Here is a 16,605-nt window from a genome sequence, read left to right as displayed (position 1 = left end):
TTGTTGTTCCTGACTTGTGGTAGCACAACTCTCATTTCTGCCTCTGTCTTTACCTGGCTTTCTTCAAGGACACCCACCAATCATCGGCTTTGGGGTTGACTAATCCAGTATGACTTCATCTTAACCAATGACATCTCCAAAGGCTGTATTTCCCAATAATGTCTCACACCCTCTGAGGTTCTGGGTGGATGTGAATTTCTAGAGGACACTATTTCATTAATGTACAAAAGGTAAAACAAGGTTGATTGGTTATTTAAAAATTTTTTTTTGTCTGTGTCAATAAAACTTTATTTAGAGACACTGACATGAATTTCATATAACTTTCACAAAATATGCATCCACAAAGTAAGTACATATGTATGCATATGTGTGTGTATATATATACACATACACATACATACAAATTTCAGGGCTCTGTCTTCATCGGTTTTAATTCATTAAATGCAGGTTGGGGATTGAACATATGGCTTCTTAGCAAGCCCTGCATGTGATCCCAGGGGCCTCTAACCTGAGAACCCCTTGGTGGAATGACAGGATCACGTCCCTCACACTCGTGTCTTCCCTTGTCTTTTAAGCTGGCTTCCCCATCCCCCAACTGCTGTGTTAATGTTTAATGCTTATCAGGAGGTGGGGGAAGAATGGCAGTCACTTAGTGTTGTGCACATGATCTAGGACATTGGATCTGGAGACTGGCTTGCGGGAGATCCTTGTTGGTTGGGTAAAGGCTAGAACTGTACCCCACCCGTGGGAGCCATTAAGTAAGAATGTTCAGACCCCACCACCCACACTTGTTATTGGGTACCACAAAGAAACAGAAAACTCTCAAAAAACTCCCACTGCTGCTTCCTTTATTTCTTTACCAGCACACCGACCTTCAATTACTGGAAAAAGTGTTCATGGCAATCTTCAACCTCGAGGGTTATCTTCTGCTTGATGTTGAAATCATTTTTTGGGGGGGGTGGGGGAAGAGGCTGAGATTTGAATGAAATTTTACAAAGCAAATTGGTTTCCCATTCATATACATTTTCTTCTATAAAATTAATTATAAAGCCCACAATGTAATTGCACTCTTCCCACTTCCTTCCTGGGACCCTCCATTCTATTAATCCTCTGGTGGTTTAATGGGAAGGAGTTGCACTGTCAACCCAGAGGCACATGATTCGAATCCACCAGCTACTCTGCAGGGGGGTTAAGATGGGCAATCTCCTCCCCGGCCCCTGGGCAGTTCTGTAGGGTCAGCTATGAGTCGGTTCTGATTCCACAGTAAGTAACATTCCCACCCTGCCCTGCCTTTAGCGTTTTATCTTTGGAAAAATACTATTATTTTTTTATCTCATACAATTGTTATTCTAAAGAATGCCTCTCTGGTGTGACTGATTTTACTTTCATGGCCTGCCTTATCGTCTGGCTGAAAGTAGCTGTCAGTTGTGGGGGTGAGGTCTGTTCCAGATTCCAAAGGTGACTTGAGGGTCATACTCTTGGTAGTTGGAATCATTCTTAATGTTATGTGGCACCCAGCTGTCCTTCTGGCAACTCACCATTTCTCTGGGCCCCAACTTCATCTTCATGCTCCAGCGAGGACAAACTGCATGGGTTTCCTGACCTGAAATTTCCTGGACCAGATGCTGTGGACCAGGCTCCAGATGAACAGACTGAGGGCAGGTGAGTCACTTACCTTCCCAGGTCAGCAGCAGGTGCTGCTTCACACAGGCTCGGTCAGTGTTCACTGCTCCCAGCCCAAGTGCACTGTTTCTAAGGTTTTTCACAGCCACCATGGCTAACTTGGAAGCATTTCAGTGGTTCACTCTAATTTTAGTAAAATCTAGACTGTCTCCTGTGGTTTAAAAGAACCTGAATGGCCTCATTTACTTTTTATCTTCAACTATCCTAACAGGCCTTTTAGTTCTTCATACACAAAAGATCCCCCTGTTGTTGGGGCCTTCAAAGCTGCTATGCCCTCTACTCTGCCTCCACCCAACAGCCCTTCATTTATTTTTATACCCTCATGTCTCTCACTACATCTTTGGAGGCTACCCTCTCTGTTTATTTGCTGTCTTGGAACTGTATTTCCCTAGAACACTTGGCCCAGGCTGTAAATAAAATTGGAAGAAAAAAAATAAATAAATTGATTTTCCCCTTTGGGAAATCAAACATCATATGTCCCATATATCACTATGTTCCCAGCATAATGCTTCTTCAGTGGGCATTAAAGTGTTTGTTCAACAGTCAGGTCATGCTCTTCAAACCCCTGTTCCTCATGCTACCACTGACAGTCTTCTGGTACAATCTTCTAGCTCTCCATACATCATCTATGACTGCTGTTGGTTTTGGGGTTTGTTTTTTTTTAATTTTTATATTTTATTATTTGTGTGTACCGTCAAATCAGATCTGACTGGTACAGGAGGAGATTGTCCCTCCTTCCCCGGCAGAGCATCTGGTGGATTCGAACTGTGTGCCTCTGGGATTGCAGTGCAGGTTCTTGACACTAGGCCACCAGAGCTCCCCTGGTTTTGGGGTTTTTTTAAAATAAAAAAAATTATCTTATACTGGTTTACTCACAAAGTTTGTATTCATTGCCTTCCGCACCAGATCTTTCCCTACCCATCCCTCCATCTACCCTTCAAACTGTGAGACCCTGGGGGATATAGCTCAGGGGCAGAGTATTTGACTGCAAACTGTTTGACTCTATGACTAACCCCCAGCCCATCCTCACCCCTCTGCTCCCACCCTTACTGGTTTAGCTCTCAAAAACCTCACTCAAAAAGTACGGCTGCATTGCAATCCTAAAAGCACGCAGTTTGAGGCCATTAGCTACTCTGCGGGAGAGGGACAGGCAATCTCCTCCCATGTGGGTCCATTCCAACTCAATGGTATGCAGCAACATCTATCTAGATTTTAGAGATCAGGAAACTGAAGCTCAAAAAAGTCAAGTATTTCAACCTTACTCCACACAGTTTAGATTTCACCTAAACCTATCACGTAGGTACTTTAAGAAACTGAACTCACTGGAGAGCAGTTTTAGAAGGCTCAAGTTCTGCTCTACCTTTCAGGTGGGCTGTGGCTTAGAGGAGAGGGGTTTGGTAATGTACTCAAAGACATTCATTAGGGTGGAGAACGGCCAAGATACCCAAGTCAAATAACACACACCAACCACACCCTGTTGTAATACATTCCCAAGGTCATACCAATTAGCTCTCCTCCAAGTAATTTAACAAAGGAAATTTAAAAAAAGAAAAAAAGGAAGGAATTACAGGTTAAGAAGCCAAAGCTGCAGTGACATTTCCAACATTGGCTCATGTTTTGAAAACCAGAATTCTTGGGATGCAACCAGAAATCCCAAATCGTGGACCCATGTTTTTCAGATTGTTGCAGAGGGCTCTGACACGTTCTCACAGAACAGTCAAGGGCACATTAGAGAGAGTTAACAAAGCACCTGACTCACAAGCAGATGTCAAGGAAAAATGACATTTATTTGCTGATGATTCTGACGAGACGTATGTCAAAACCAACAGAAGTCAGAGTCTGTTAGGGAAGTCATTTCTTGCCGGCAGGTAAAGGTGGTCCATGAAGAATAACTGAAGCATCATCTTCAAGCTGAGGCCTTGACTTTGAACAAAGAGCCAGTGGTTGGACCTGGTCCTTCTTGCCTGGATGGAGGCTGCGGAGGAACTACTCTTGGGTCTGGTACTTGTGCTTGATGTGTTTCCACAGCTTCTGTATTTTAAAGACAAGAGTTGCAAACCTTCAGCATTGATGCTCACATATAACCCTCCCCACTGCCCTGGTCTCTAGGACAAGCTTGAGAGAAAGAAAACTGCCTTGGCTACTGGGAGAACAGCATTAGTGGAAAGAGCCTGCCTGGCCTGTGGTGTCAGAGCTAGGGACTGAAAACCAGTTGTGGGAGATAAAATGGAGGTAGTGTCAGGCTTGACACACAGCTATTAAAATTTATAAAATGTTTTCATGTTCTTCACTACATAAAGTAACTGGGAAGAGGTCATTTCAATTCTAGAAAAGTGAAGTTGAAAAAGAGATTGAGGGAATGGACCAAAGCATATAATGCTGCCTAAATCAGAATCAACTTGTTGGCAACTGGTGTGCATTAAGGAACAATCTAACACATGTCTCAGTTCTTGGACTTCCATATTTCAAGGAGTCTTGCTCCTAGGTGCCATCAAGTCACCTGTGACTCACAGTGACCCCATGTACATTAGCTCTGGAATCTGCTGTATCCTGAGCCAATCTCATTGTCTCTGACAGACCTAATCCCATTACTCCAGTCATTGAGTCAATCCATCTCATCGTGGGTCTTCCTCTCCTGTACTGTCCCTACAACCCTTCCAAGCATCCCTCTCCAAGGACTGATCCCTCCTGGCTATGTGCCCAAAGTATGTGAGACAGCTTCAAGAGGTCTTACATCCTTTAAAAAATAAAAACAACACCCTGCCCGCCTCCCCCACTAAAGAAAGCAAAACAATTACCAAACCAGTGGCTACTGAGTTGATTCCAACTCATGGGGACCTCATGTGCTGAGAATACAACCAAGCTTTCCCGACAGCACTGTCTCCTTGGCTTCAATCTTTGGGGAAGCAGATCACCACGCCTTTCTTCTGAGGGACTCTTAGGTGGGTTCAAACCGCCAACCTTTTGGTCAGTGAAGAAGTGCAAACCATATGCACCCAGGGACCTTTTAAGTGTGTTGTTGCTGATCCACAGCAATACTGCACGGCACAGCTGAGCTGCTTCCTAGGCCATCATCCCAGGCTGAGCTTGAACAGCTGCCTTTTCAGTTAACATACGAGGTTTTACCTATTGTACCAATAGAGTCTGTTCTACATATTTCACAGAACACTTTGCGTTTTACTTCACCAGGTCAACCTATGATCCTTGGGACAGGAATTTGCTAAATGCATTCTCAATCCCAACAGTACAAGAAAATAGGAGGGTCATGATGACAACCAGCTGAGATGTCTTCCCACATCAGTGGGACTGGCCAATAACAAGACCCCTTACAAGTGACAGAGAAAGGGTTTCATATGGAATAAAATGTTCCTGGCCACAGTCAATAAAGCATTATCAGGAAGAGTCGGTCAGGGCTGCAGCATCAAACAGCCCTAAAATGAAATAAGAGAATGGTTGAGGCAGCTCTGGTGGCAAGAAGCTGCACTGTAATCCCAGAGGCTCATAGTTCGAATCCACCAGATGCTCTGCTGGAGAAGGAGGGACAATCTCCTCCAGTACCAGTCAGATCCGATTTGACGGTACATACAACTCAAAATTTCTGCATCTGAAGAGGAGGCACAACTATACCTACCAGTGTGATGTTTGATGATGTAAGCATGTGTGCACAACAACTAACATGCGATTAGTTTAAACACAACTCGCACCATCAAATCAGAAGCGGCGACTCATAGCTGATCTTCCAGAGGGTTTTCTGAGGCTATAAATCACAGAAGAGATTTCCCATCTTGCTCCTTCATGGATACTGGTGAATTCAAGCCATTAAGAGAGATGCTGCCTTGGGGCCACCAGTACAGCTCCTTATAGACTATGCCACCAGAGCGCTTTCTGTTTAAAAGGGGTGGGAATTCCCCAGCTCAGATTTCCATTTTACCTGAGGAACACAACCAATGTTATTTCGGAGTGTTATGATTTATCAAGCACTGGGGTACCCTGCCAGGATCTCATCTTACAATACCCTCTTTTCACTTTGTGACAAGGTCTGGTCATTATGCAAAATTGGTATTATAAAGAAAAAAAACAAAAACAACGGAGGACGATCATGTTAGATCACAAACCTGCATCATTTAGAACTGCTAAAGCAGAGAATCATCGCCCAGCCAAGACATAACTTTTGCCACCAACATCAGTGTTAATCTCACTTTGCACTACACCACCAATGTGCAAAACATGAATTTTTCTACCATTGTAAATGTGAAATGCTGGATAAGTAAAAAGAAGGTATAATTCCCTGAAAGACTTAACTATTATTCTATCTACCTCTAGTTCACTGATCAGAGAGGCTTGATGGCAACAAAGGTATTAGGTGACAAGGTCTAAATTCACAGCCACGCTTCAACACTGAAGGGAGTTCTGGTGGCCTAGTGGGAAGATGTCGAGCTGCAATCTCAAAGGTAAGTGATTCGAATCTATGGTGGGAGAAAGATAGGCAATCTTCTTCCTTGTCATTAACTGCCTCTGAAAACCCGAGCTAAGGCCAGCTATGGGCCGGTTCCGAGTCGGTGGCACACATCGACAGCACAATACTTTGCCACTATTAAAACCAATCTGCCTGCATGAGAAACCCTGGAAATCCAAAGGTGCTACCAGAAAAAGTGTAGCCCACCAAGACCTTTGAACTCATCTCGCTTCTGCAAATGAATCAAATGTAGGTGGACGACTCCAAGATTCACACTCCCTGCAAGGTGGATCAACAGACTTGATTTAACTTTTTAAGATTCAACCAAGCCGAGAGGGTGGCGATCTCGAGAGCAGAGGCCCACGTTTCACCCCCTTCCTCGTCAAGATAAACTGAGTCCCATCTCACCACCTCCCTCCACTGTCATTCCTCGGGCTGGTCCAAGGTCAAGGAAAGGCCCAGGCCCTCACCCCTTGGTTGATGTGCTCGTAGATCATATCCGCTCCCTGATCGAACGCCCGCTCGAAGAACAGGGCTCCCACGGCGATGGTGAGGGCGAACGTGGAGGTCCTGCGGAATAGTAAGGAGTACAAATTCGCCGCGAAAGTTGGGCGAGCCATGGTTCCTTACTGACAAACTCGTGTGACAACGCCTGCGCGACGGCCGACCTTGCCTTTTCAGAGGCCTTCGTCGTGCAATGCTCTATGGGACTTGTAGTTCCCATGAATCTCAGTGATAGGCGTTGTAATTTATAAAGGCAATTACTAGCCTGAAGGGAGAATAAGGGCACATAATGTAAAGATCGATGGCGACCAAAGGTAGTTTGTAATTTATTCCCGACTTTCTTTCCTTAATATCTTTCGACGAATCAACCATTTAAAACTACAATTCCCAGAAGCCCTGGCACTTCACCCCCCCCCCCATTCTGTTAAGCTGTCACAGCTTTGAATCTCAAAGGTTTCTGGGAAAGGAGGGTTGATAACCTAGGAAAGACTATAAGTCCCAGCGAGCAGTGCGCCACGCGAAGGCGCGGGAGGTGGAGCGCGCATCCGCCCAGCCCCGCGGAGCCATCCAGGTGCGTTCTGCAGCGGGATGTGCAGGGGGTTAATATTTTCCCATCGGAGGACTTGGGTTCTTCCCCTTTAGTTTACATACGCTGGGCGCGACTGATCGCTTCAGAGAGTGGGGTAATGGGTAGAGGAACAAGGGAACCCTGGCTCTGGGTCCTCGGCTTGTTTCTCGTCGTGTCTCGGAGGCCCAGAAGTGGAATTATAGTTGAGTCCTGGTGGCCGAATTCCTCTAGGGCAGCGGAGTCAGACTTGGCTTCCTTTCCTCTTCACCCCCAGGGTTTGCAGCAAAGAGCCATGGCCTGGCGAGATGCCTGGAATGCCTGGGACCCCTTATTCCTTCTTTGGAATGGAAAGACCAAGGGTTCTAGAGTACTGTTGTTATTGTGTGCCTCCAGCGGGTTTTCAGAGGCAGTAAGTCACGCAGGAGGAGATCATCCCTCTTGCTCTAGTGGAACAGCTGGTGATTTCGAACCGCTTGCTTTTGTGTCGGCAGCGCATCTCTTTACCCACTTGGCCACCGGAAGTGGCCAGTAGGTTCATAAAATATGTTGTAATAAATGCGTCCTATCTGCCATGAGCCAAGAATCTTCTAGTGAACAAGCTCCTGCCTCCAGGTGCCTTGGGCAGATGGGTAGCCAAAGGAAATCCAAAGAAGTTCTACTTTGAAGAACAGAGAATAAGTTGTTGGGATTGGGTGCTGCTTTAGCCAGGATGATGGAGAAAGCTTCCCTGAGAATGACTGTTGTTTGCGAACAGCTTGGGTAAGCTCACGTCTGGCCTTCTAACCCCTAATACAAAACCATGGAGTTGATTCTGGTAGCCCCTAGTACCAACGCCATGGAGAAGGCTGTGTCGACCCTGCAGGGGAGAATGGAACTGTGTGTACAGTTTCCAAGACTGTCACAAAGTTTACAGATACAGATTGCCTCACATTTCTTCCAGGACATGGCTGGCTGATAGATCCCAACAAACACCACCAGCAGGTGCTCCTTAACTCATGGTAAAAAAACTCGAATTCACTTGTCCTCAAGTTAGTTCCAACTCATTTGGTTCCTGAGGCTGTAAATCTTGACTGGAGAAGATTGTTGTTGCTATTGTGTACCGTAAAGTCGGAACCATAGCTGACACCCCTATCCCCCCCACCCCTGCGAGTTTTCAGAGACAGTTAATTGCACAGCTGTTGACCTCAAACCATGTGCCTTTGGAATTGCAGCACAGCTTCTTATCACTAGGCCACCAGAGCTCCAATTGGAGATTAAGAGTTGGTTTTTTCTCCTGTTCAATTGCAAAGCCCTTCAGTTGAAGGGTTTTCAGCTGGAATGCGAGGTCATGTGATTTACATTTTAACATCATCATTCCTTTGCCTATAGGGAAGGTGGGGGGACAAAGGAATGGATTGAAGATGAAAAGGTTAAGTGATGTCTCATGGGGAGAAGATGGAAATTTAGATTACGGTGTTTATTAGAGTAGTGGTCACTTTTGAGGTGTGTTTTGAGAGATTAACTAGAGCAAGCTGGCAAGTGCATGCAACGTGTGTAGGGGAAAGGGAGAAATCAAGACTGACATTTAAGTTAATAGCAACTGGACGGGAGTGCTAACAAGGCGTGATCTTAGATTTTGTCTGGCGCCATTAAGTTTGAGCAGCCAGTTCGACAGCTATATAAAGAAGTCACAAGGTAAACAAGATGACATTTAGGGTTCAGGGGAGAGGTCTGAACCAGAGATTATCAAGAGCGGAAGCATTCAGGACCTGGGCCTGGATTACCAGTATGGGGAAACATTCAGAGCCAGAGTATACTTCTGTCTCTGTGTGATCTGGTACTTAAATACTCAGGTCTTTTTGTTTCTGTCTGCAATAAGCAACGATAATTGTTATGTGCTATCCAGTCAGAATAGACTCATAGCTGACCCTCCAGTGGGTTCTCAGAGGCTCTAAATGACAGGGAAGACCATGACCTGAATCAGATACACACCTTAGTCCTCAAACTGATACCTTTACTCCTTAGTCATTTGGAGAAGTCTCTGACTGCAGACTTTCCCAGACCGGTATGTTTCCTGATTCAGGCCATGGTCTTCCCAGTCACTTGTTATGCGTCTGAGAGCTGGACAGTGAATAAGGATGACAGAAGAATTGATGCCTTTGAGTTACGGTGTTGGAGAAGAGCACTGAACATCCCATGGACTGCCAAAAGAACAAACAAGTATGTCTTGGAGAGGGTGGAGCCAGAGTGCTCATTGGAGGCAAAGGTGGTAAAGCTTCGCTTCACACACTTTGGACATGTTGCTAGGAGAGGCTATTCCTTGGAGTGGGACACCATGCTTGGGAAGGTGGAGGGTTGATGAAGGAGAGGAAGACCCTCAACCAGGTGGATTGGCACAGTGACTACTGCAGTCGACTCTAGTGTGTCAGAAAGTGAGGATGGCACAGGACAGGACAGGGTTTAGCTCTGTTGTTCATAGGGTCACTATTGGTGGTACTCGACTTGATAACACCTAACAACAATAACAAATGACAGAGGAGGAGATTGCCCAGCTTTCTCCTGAGGAGCAGCTGGTGGATTCGAACCACCTACGGTGCGGAGACGGCAGCACAGCTCGTCATCGCTAGGCCACTAGATCTCCCTAATGCTTGATTAGCGAGTTGGGAAGAAAAATGTGAAATGCTCTGCACCCAGAATGAATTCCCCTTGCTTGTGGTTATTCATTATTTGCAGAGCATCCTGGGAGTCCCTTGGGAAAGAATGCTTCTGTCTGATAATCACCAGCAACAAAGCTGATTGATGGAAAAGTCAGAGAGAGAGGAATCCTTTCTAGATATGGGTGATCACTGGGAGTTAAATTTAGACATCATTATTCTGTGAAAAAAAAAAGAGGGAAATAGAGAAAAAGTGGCCAGATATTTCTTTGATTAGCATTTGACTCAGTTTAAACAAGCTAACTGCCTTTTGAACAGTCAACCCTATTTGCAGCTTAACTAAATTCTGTTAAACATCTTAATTGCATTTATAAATTTAATATTATTTGATTTTCTTTTAAAGCATTCAGATGCATACCCAAGCAAGCACAACTTCCCCAGAATGCTTAAGCAGTTCTAGAAAATCTAATGAGTTAAACAGGGAGACATAATGAAGTTCAAGGTTTTGCCAACAGTTCAATACCATTTATAGACTTAGTTGAATTCCCTTATGTCTGTAGTTTTCAGTTTGGGAAAGAAAATGCGGAATTAGAATATGGAGATTCCCCTTTAAGTAATTTTTACTATATCCTAGCTGATTCTTTCTGCAGCTGTTTCTAACTACTGTTAACTCAAAATCCCAAGTCTAATCAATTACTGACATAGCTATCAATTGCTGTTACTGACACATTTTACCAGTTACCTAACTGTATATTTTAACTTTTGTCTTTTTAAAAAAATTTTATTTTAATAATTTTAATGAACATTTATAGAGATTTTGGATTTCCTTTCATTCTTTGTTGCACTTTTCTCTCTGTCCAGCCCTCCCCCCTGCACTCTCCCCCAGTTTGCTCCTCTCTTTGAAAAAGTAAAATAAGAATTTCTTTGGTATACATTCCCCCTAACTTTTGTCTTTTAAATTGGAATCATAATGCTTATCTGTCATATACTCACTTCGTCAAAATCGTGTTACTCTATGGCTTAAAATCAAAGAAGATGTGTGTCTGGGTTGTAGCCTTTCTCCAAACTTAAATTTTAAAGGGTTGTTCTTGTGTACCATAGAGTCGGAACCAACCCATAGCTGACCCTCTGGCGGGTTTTCAGAGGCAGTTAATTGCACAGGAGTAGATTGCCCATCTTTCCCCATAGAGCAGCTGGTGGCCTCGAACCCCAAGCCTTCAGGATTGTGGCACGACTTCTTGCTACTAGGCTGCCAGAGCTATATATATCCAATCCTTGGAAAAGGACATCATGCTTGGAAGGGTAGAGGGTCAATGCAGGAGAAAAAGCCCCTGAATGAGATGGATTGACACAGGAATTGGGGCAGGTGTGTCAGAGACAGTGAGATTGGCTCAGGATAGGGTAGGGTTCAGAACTATGGTTCATAAGGTCACTGTGAGTTGTGGTCAACTCAGTGCCATAGAACAACAATGCCGAGAAGATGAATGTACCATCAAGATTGAAGAGGACTCGTTAACAACCTGTGCCATGTAGATGACTCAACCTTGCTTGCTCATAGTGAAGAGGACAAAGACTTCAGCCTTCCGTGTGGATTTCACCTCAACATAAAACAGAAATGGACACAATTAGACCAATAAGCAGCATTATAACAAATGCAGAAAATTTTGAAGTTGTCAAGTATTTTGTTCTATGTGGACCCACAATCAATGTCCATGGAGCAGCAATTGAAAACTCAAACAACATACTGCATTGGGCAGATCTGCTGCAGAAGACCCCTTTAAAGTGCTAATGAGCAAGGATGTCACTTTCGGGACCAAGGTATACCTGATTCAAGCTATGGTCTTTACAGTCTCCAGTACATGCAAAGTTTTGAGAACTCTGGTGGCAAGGAGCTGCTCTGCCATCCCAAAGGCGCATGGTTTGAATCCACCAACTGCTCTGCAGGAGAAAGACAGGCAGTCTCCTCCTGTAGTTTATTGCCTTGGAAAACCCACTGGAGGGTTAGCTACAAGTCAGTTCTGACTTGATGGAACAATAACCACATACGTGCAAAAGCTGAACAAAGAAGGAAGACTGAAAAGCAATTGAGGCAGATTCATTTCACTGGGAAAATCTGCATGTAGGGACCTCTCCAAATTACTGAGGTGTAATGATGTCAGTTTGAGGACAAAGGTGCACCTGATTCAGGCCATGGTCTTTTCAGGCACTTGCTGTACATCTGAGAGCTGGACAGTGACTAAGGATGACAGAAAAAAGAATTGATACCTTTGAGCTGTCGTCCTGGAGAAGAGTACTGAATATCCCATGGACTGCCAAAAGAACAGATATGTCTTAGAGAAGGTGCAGCCAGATTGCTCCTTGGAGGCAAAGATGATGAAGCTTCATCTTACATATCTTGGGCATGTTGCTAGGAGAGGTTATTCCTTGGAGAGGGACATGATGCTTGGGAAGGTGGAGAGATGGCGATGGAAAGGAAGACCCTCAACCAGGTGGATTGACGCAGTGACTCTAGCAGTGGGCTTGAGTGTGTCAGGGATTGTGATGGTGACTCGGGATAGGAGAGTGTTCAGATCAGTTGTTCATAGGGTTCCTGTGAGTCATACTCGACTAGATGGCACCTAACAACAACAGAATTGGTGAAGAATATTGACTGTTTTGCACTTGCTTTGGACAGTTATCTGGGGGACCAGTCCCTAGAGAACAACATCATACTTAAAAAAAAAAGAGAGCCCTCAAAGAGATCTATTGATACGGTGACTGCAATAATAGTAGAACTCATGCGGATGGTGTGGAGCTGAGCATTCCTTTTTCTATGTTGCATGTAGGGTCACTATCAGGCAGAACTGATTCAACAGGACCAATTCAATAGCACCACCAATGCCATGTCCACCCAGAGTGACTGTTTCCAGCAGAGGCTGCCTTTAAGATGTCGGGAATGAGGAAGCTGCTGTTGTTAGTTAATGAACAACAGGGTGTTTATTCCTCCAGGTCTTTGTTTCTTCGTTCCTTACATAAAGATGGAAGTTAGTGGTGGTTCAGAGATAGAACTTTCTGTGCCAGAGACTCAAGTTCAGTTCTTTGCCGGTGAGCCTCATATGCAGCCACCGCCCATGTTTCAGTGGTGGCTTTTGTGTGGGTGGGAAGCTGGCCAGCTCTCAGTGGAGCTGTCAGACCTGGTGATGGACTTCCAGAACTCAGCAAGTGTAAAGCTTGTGGATGACAGTTCTTCAATACGGACCCAGTCATGGAGATGGCACAGGGCTGGGCAGCATTTGGTTTCGCCATACTTGACATTGCCTGTGGATCGCTAGCTGACTCAAAAGCATTTAAGAACAACAGTACTGGGATCACAGGGTTGATTAAAAAAAAAAATTTATGCCGATTTCAGGCCTTTCTGACCCAGGAGGCTCAATTTTCAGCAAATTCTCCATTAAGGTGCATGGAAATGTTAGTTAGCTGCGGTCCTTTTAGAAGGATTGATCTGATGCTGGCCAGGTTGGGGTGGGCTGAGGAGGGTGTGTTCAGCTGTGAGGACAGGACTTGGGCAGTGGTGATGGGAAGGGTCAGATGCTGTTTGGACCCAGATTGAGGTGGGGAGGTGGTGGCTCTAGCAGCCCTGAGGCTGGGAATTTGGCTCAGGAGCCTCCTTCAGACTGTTCTTATCTTTCTTCCTTGGTGTCCCTCATCTCACCCACCCCTACCTGTAACCATCTGATGAGAAACTGTGTCTCCAGCCTATAACTCTCTGGAAACCAGATCAGGGTACAGTAGACCTTCTAGTCCAGGTCTGGTTGGAAATAGGTCTCCCCGTCAACCTTCTACCACAGACCTCGGGAGATTTCATCTTCTGTCCTTTTCAGCCACCATCAGATGAAGCATGGCCACCCCTTCAGAGAGAAAAAGGACAAATTTTCCACTTTCCTGAAGGAAGTGTGTGGGGTGTTTTAAAAATATGTTTTTGAAACAATACATGCTAAATGTAGACAAACACAAAATGGAAAAAATATCCCAGACATGTCGCAGTAAATTTGTTTGTTTGTTTTACCACAGTGAGTGTGGAGTTTTTTGGTGATTTTTTTTATCTATTCTAGTTATTCTCTATGTGTTTGCAGAGAAAATGAGAGGGAGTTTATTCTTCTCAAGAAAGAACCGTCATTATGGTCTATGTGTTACTGAGATGGGAGAATGCACTTTGGTGGACATGAGGGAATGTTTCCTGGAATGTGTCTTCCCTGACTGTGTGGCCACGCCATTGAATAGACGTGCCTTGTATATGGCGCGAGCCCGGTTGCTCACTCCTTCCTCTCTCTGCCCTCTGTTTTCTGGAGTAAGATGAGGGTAAGAGTTGAGCCAGTCCTACAAGCCCTGGGCATCATGTCATAAACTCCTAATGCTGCCCACCTAGGGCACAAAACTAGCATTTTGGCGTATAGTACACAATGGAGAACTGCTGGTCATTCTTGGGAGTCTGTGGGTGCAGATGGTTTAGTATCCTTGGTTGTTAACTAAAAGATTGGAGGTCCATATCCACCCAGAAGCATCATGAACGAAAGGCCCAGTGATGTATTTCTAAAAGATCAGAGTCAGAGTCAGCTTGATGACAGCTGGTTTGGGTCTTTCTTTTTTGGTGGCTCAGTGGTAAGGAGTTGCTCTGCCAACCCCAAGGCACGTGGTTCGAATCCATCCGCTGCTCTCTGGAAGAAAGATGGGCAGTCTCTTGTTACGTGATTTACTGTCTCTGAAAACCCATTAGAGAGTCAGCTGTGAGTGAGTTCCAACCTGACAGTACACAACAACAGCACTAAAGGGTTAGCAAAGATACTGTGTAGAAACTGTCTTGGTACCTGGCTGGGTTTGCATGATCGTCTCTGATTATTTCCTTTGGAAGATTCCTTTCCATTTGCAGGCGTCCCTGCTTGTTGTCCTGGGCTGCAGAACTAACTTGTGGGGATGTATCCACTCGTCGCACCAGCATATATTTAGCTTTCGAGAGCAGAGGTTGTGTGCTGTGAGGTATAAGCTCCAGTCTGATAGATGATAGGTGAGCGTATGCCTGATGAAGAAATGAATACAAAGGGGCCTAGAGATCCTTGAAATCATGGATGTCTGAGAGGAAGCTGGAACTCCTCGGCTTTGTCGCAGGAGTGTTTTGGGATGTGAGACATTGGTTTTCTCATTCATTTATTCTACTTTATTACTGTCTGTTGCTGTATAAGAAATTAGACCAAAACTTTTAGGGAAGTAAAACAACAGATGTTTATTGTTTCATAGTTTCTGACAGTGAGAAATCTGGAAGTAACTCAGCTGAGAGATTTTTGTGAGCTTGCGGTCAATCTATGGGTCAGGGCTTCATCTGAAGGCTTAACTGAGGCTGGAGAATCCACTTCAGGCTTCCTCATGCGGCTCTTGGCTGGAAGCCTCAGTTCCTCGCCATGTGGGGCTGCTCAAAATATACCTGCCAGTTTCTCCCAGAGTGATGATCAGAGAGAGAGATTGAAAACAAGCCACAGTGGCTTTTATAATCTAATCTTGCAAGTTGCATACCATCAAGTACTGTGTTCACTTGAAAACACAGACCACCGTTGGTCCCTTACGGGAGAAAGCTTACAAAGCCATGTGAGTGCTCCAAGATGGAGATCATTTCACTGAGCAGGGCTTAGAGCTGCCTCCTCGGAGACATTGCTGAGCACCGAGCATGCACAGTTTAATTGTCACAGTGACCCATGAACTAGTCCTGTTATTCTTATTTTACAGATGAGGCTCACAATGTGCATGGTTTGCTGAAAAGGTGGTTGTTAGTTGTCATTGTGATCTTATGGACAGCAGAACAAACTATGACCCAGTCCTGCACCATCTTTGTTGGGAGGTTTGTGCCTGTTGGTGTGGCTGTGGTGTTAAGTCTATTTCATTGAGGATTACGAAATCTGAAAGTAACAAGATGGGACTCAGATGCGAGTTGAGGGATTAGGGTGCTGAAACAAGGTCAGAAGATGGGCTTGAGGTGAGCTCTGGTGGCCTAGTGGCAAGAAGCTGCACTGCAATCCCAGAGGTGAACAGTTCAAATCCACCAACGCTCTGCTGGAGAAGGAGGGACAATCTCCTCCTGTACCAGTCAGATCCAATTTGATGGAACACACACAAAAAAAAAGAATTAAAAAATTTTTGTAAAAAAAAAGATGGTGGGAAAAAAAAGATGATGAGCTTAAGTGGTCTGATTAACTTTGGGCAAACGCTGACCCTCTCTTGTCTTCAGTCTCACCTGCTCCTTCAGCAGCATTTCTGTGCATTCTGGGACATCTCCGTCAGAACCTCTATAAGCCTCTTCTCAGATCTACTGAGTTAGAAATTGCTGGAAATGGGTGGGGTGGAGGCTCCCGCTGCTCTAGACCGCAAGGAATAAGATTCTGGGGCACCCCCTTCTCCCTAGAGGTGGTGGAAGGTGAGTCTGTGAGCAAGGTCAGGGTAAGAAATTATTTGAGAGATCCTTTAACATACTAACAAGGATGTTGCAACATGTCAGTTTGTTGAGCTCTGGTAGGTTTCATGATGCAGGAAGCTATACTGTCAGTCGTTCAAACACCAGCTGGGTCACCTACCGTGGCTAGATCTCAGCAGAGTTTGCAAACTAAGACAGACTAGCAAGGAGAATGTGGCGACCTACTTCTGAAAAAAAAATGGCCAAAGAAATGGCAGCAGGACCTTGTCAAATATAATTCTGGAAGATGAGCCTCTCAGGGTGGAAGGCACTCAAAATATGACTG

At 44.9% G+C, this 16,605-nt stretch overlaps 1 protein-coding gene across 1 annotated transcript; it reads right to left on the bottom strand.

Annotated features, from left to right (window-relative positions):
• Nucleotides 1–3,669: 3,669 nt before the first annotated feature.
• On the bottom strand, nucleotides 3,670–6,759 carry LOC102846439 (cytochrome b-c1 complex subunit 9-like). The gene is made up of 2 exons (XM_006894771.1): nucleotides 6,610–6,759; nucleotides 3,670–3,714 (listed from the first exon to the last, which is right to left on the bottom strand). Exons 1-2 carry the CDS (start codon nucleotides 6,757–6,759, stop codon nucleotides 3,670–3,672), a joined length of 195 nt encoding a protein of 64 aa, XP_006894833.1.
• Between the last annotated feature and the right edge of the window lie 9,846 nt (nucleotides 6,760–16,605).

Source organism: Elephantulus edwardii, unplaced genomic scaffold (genome assembly GCF_000299155.1).
Source record: "Elephantulus edwardii isolate Elephantulus edwardi_28Jun2011 unplaced genomic scaffold, EleEdw1.0 scaffold00151, whole genome shotgun sequence".
Classification (NCBI taxonomy): Eukaryota; Metazoa; Chordata; class Mammalia; order Macroscelidea; family Macroscelididae; genus Elephantulus; species Elephantulus edwardii.
This window is presented reverse-complemented; position numbering and strand designations above follow the sequence as displayed.

Excerpts from the sequence above, each read along its gene's own strand:
- LOC102846439 (XM_006894771.1), bottom strand. The coding sequence starts at position 6,759 with ATGGCTCGCCCAACTTTCGCGGCGAATTTGTACTCCTTACTATTCCGC. Across the intron at positions 3,715-6,609 it reads ACGAGCACATCAACCAAGGG|AAGCTGTGGAAACACATCAA; the intron begins GTGAGGGCCTGG and ends TTTAAAATACAG.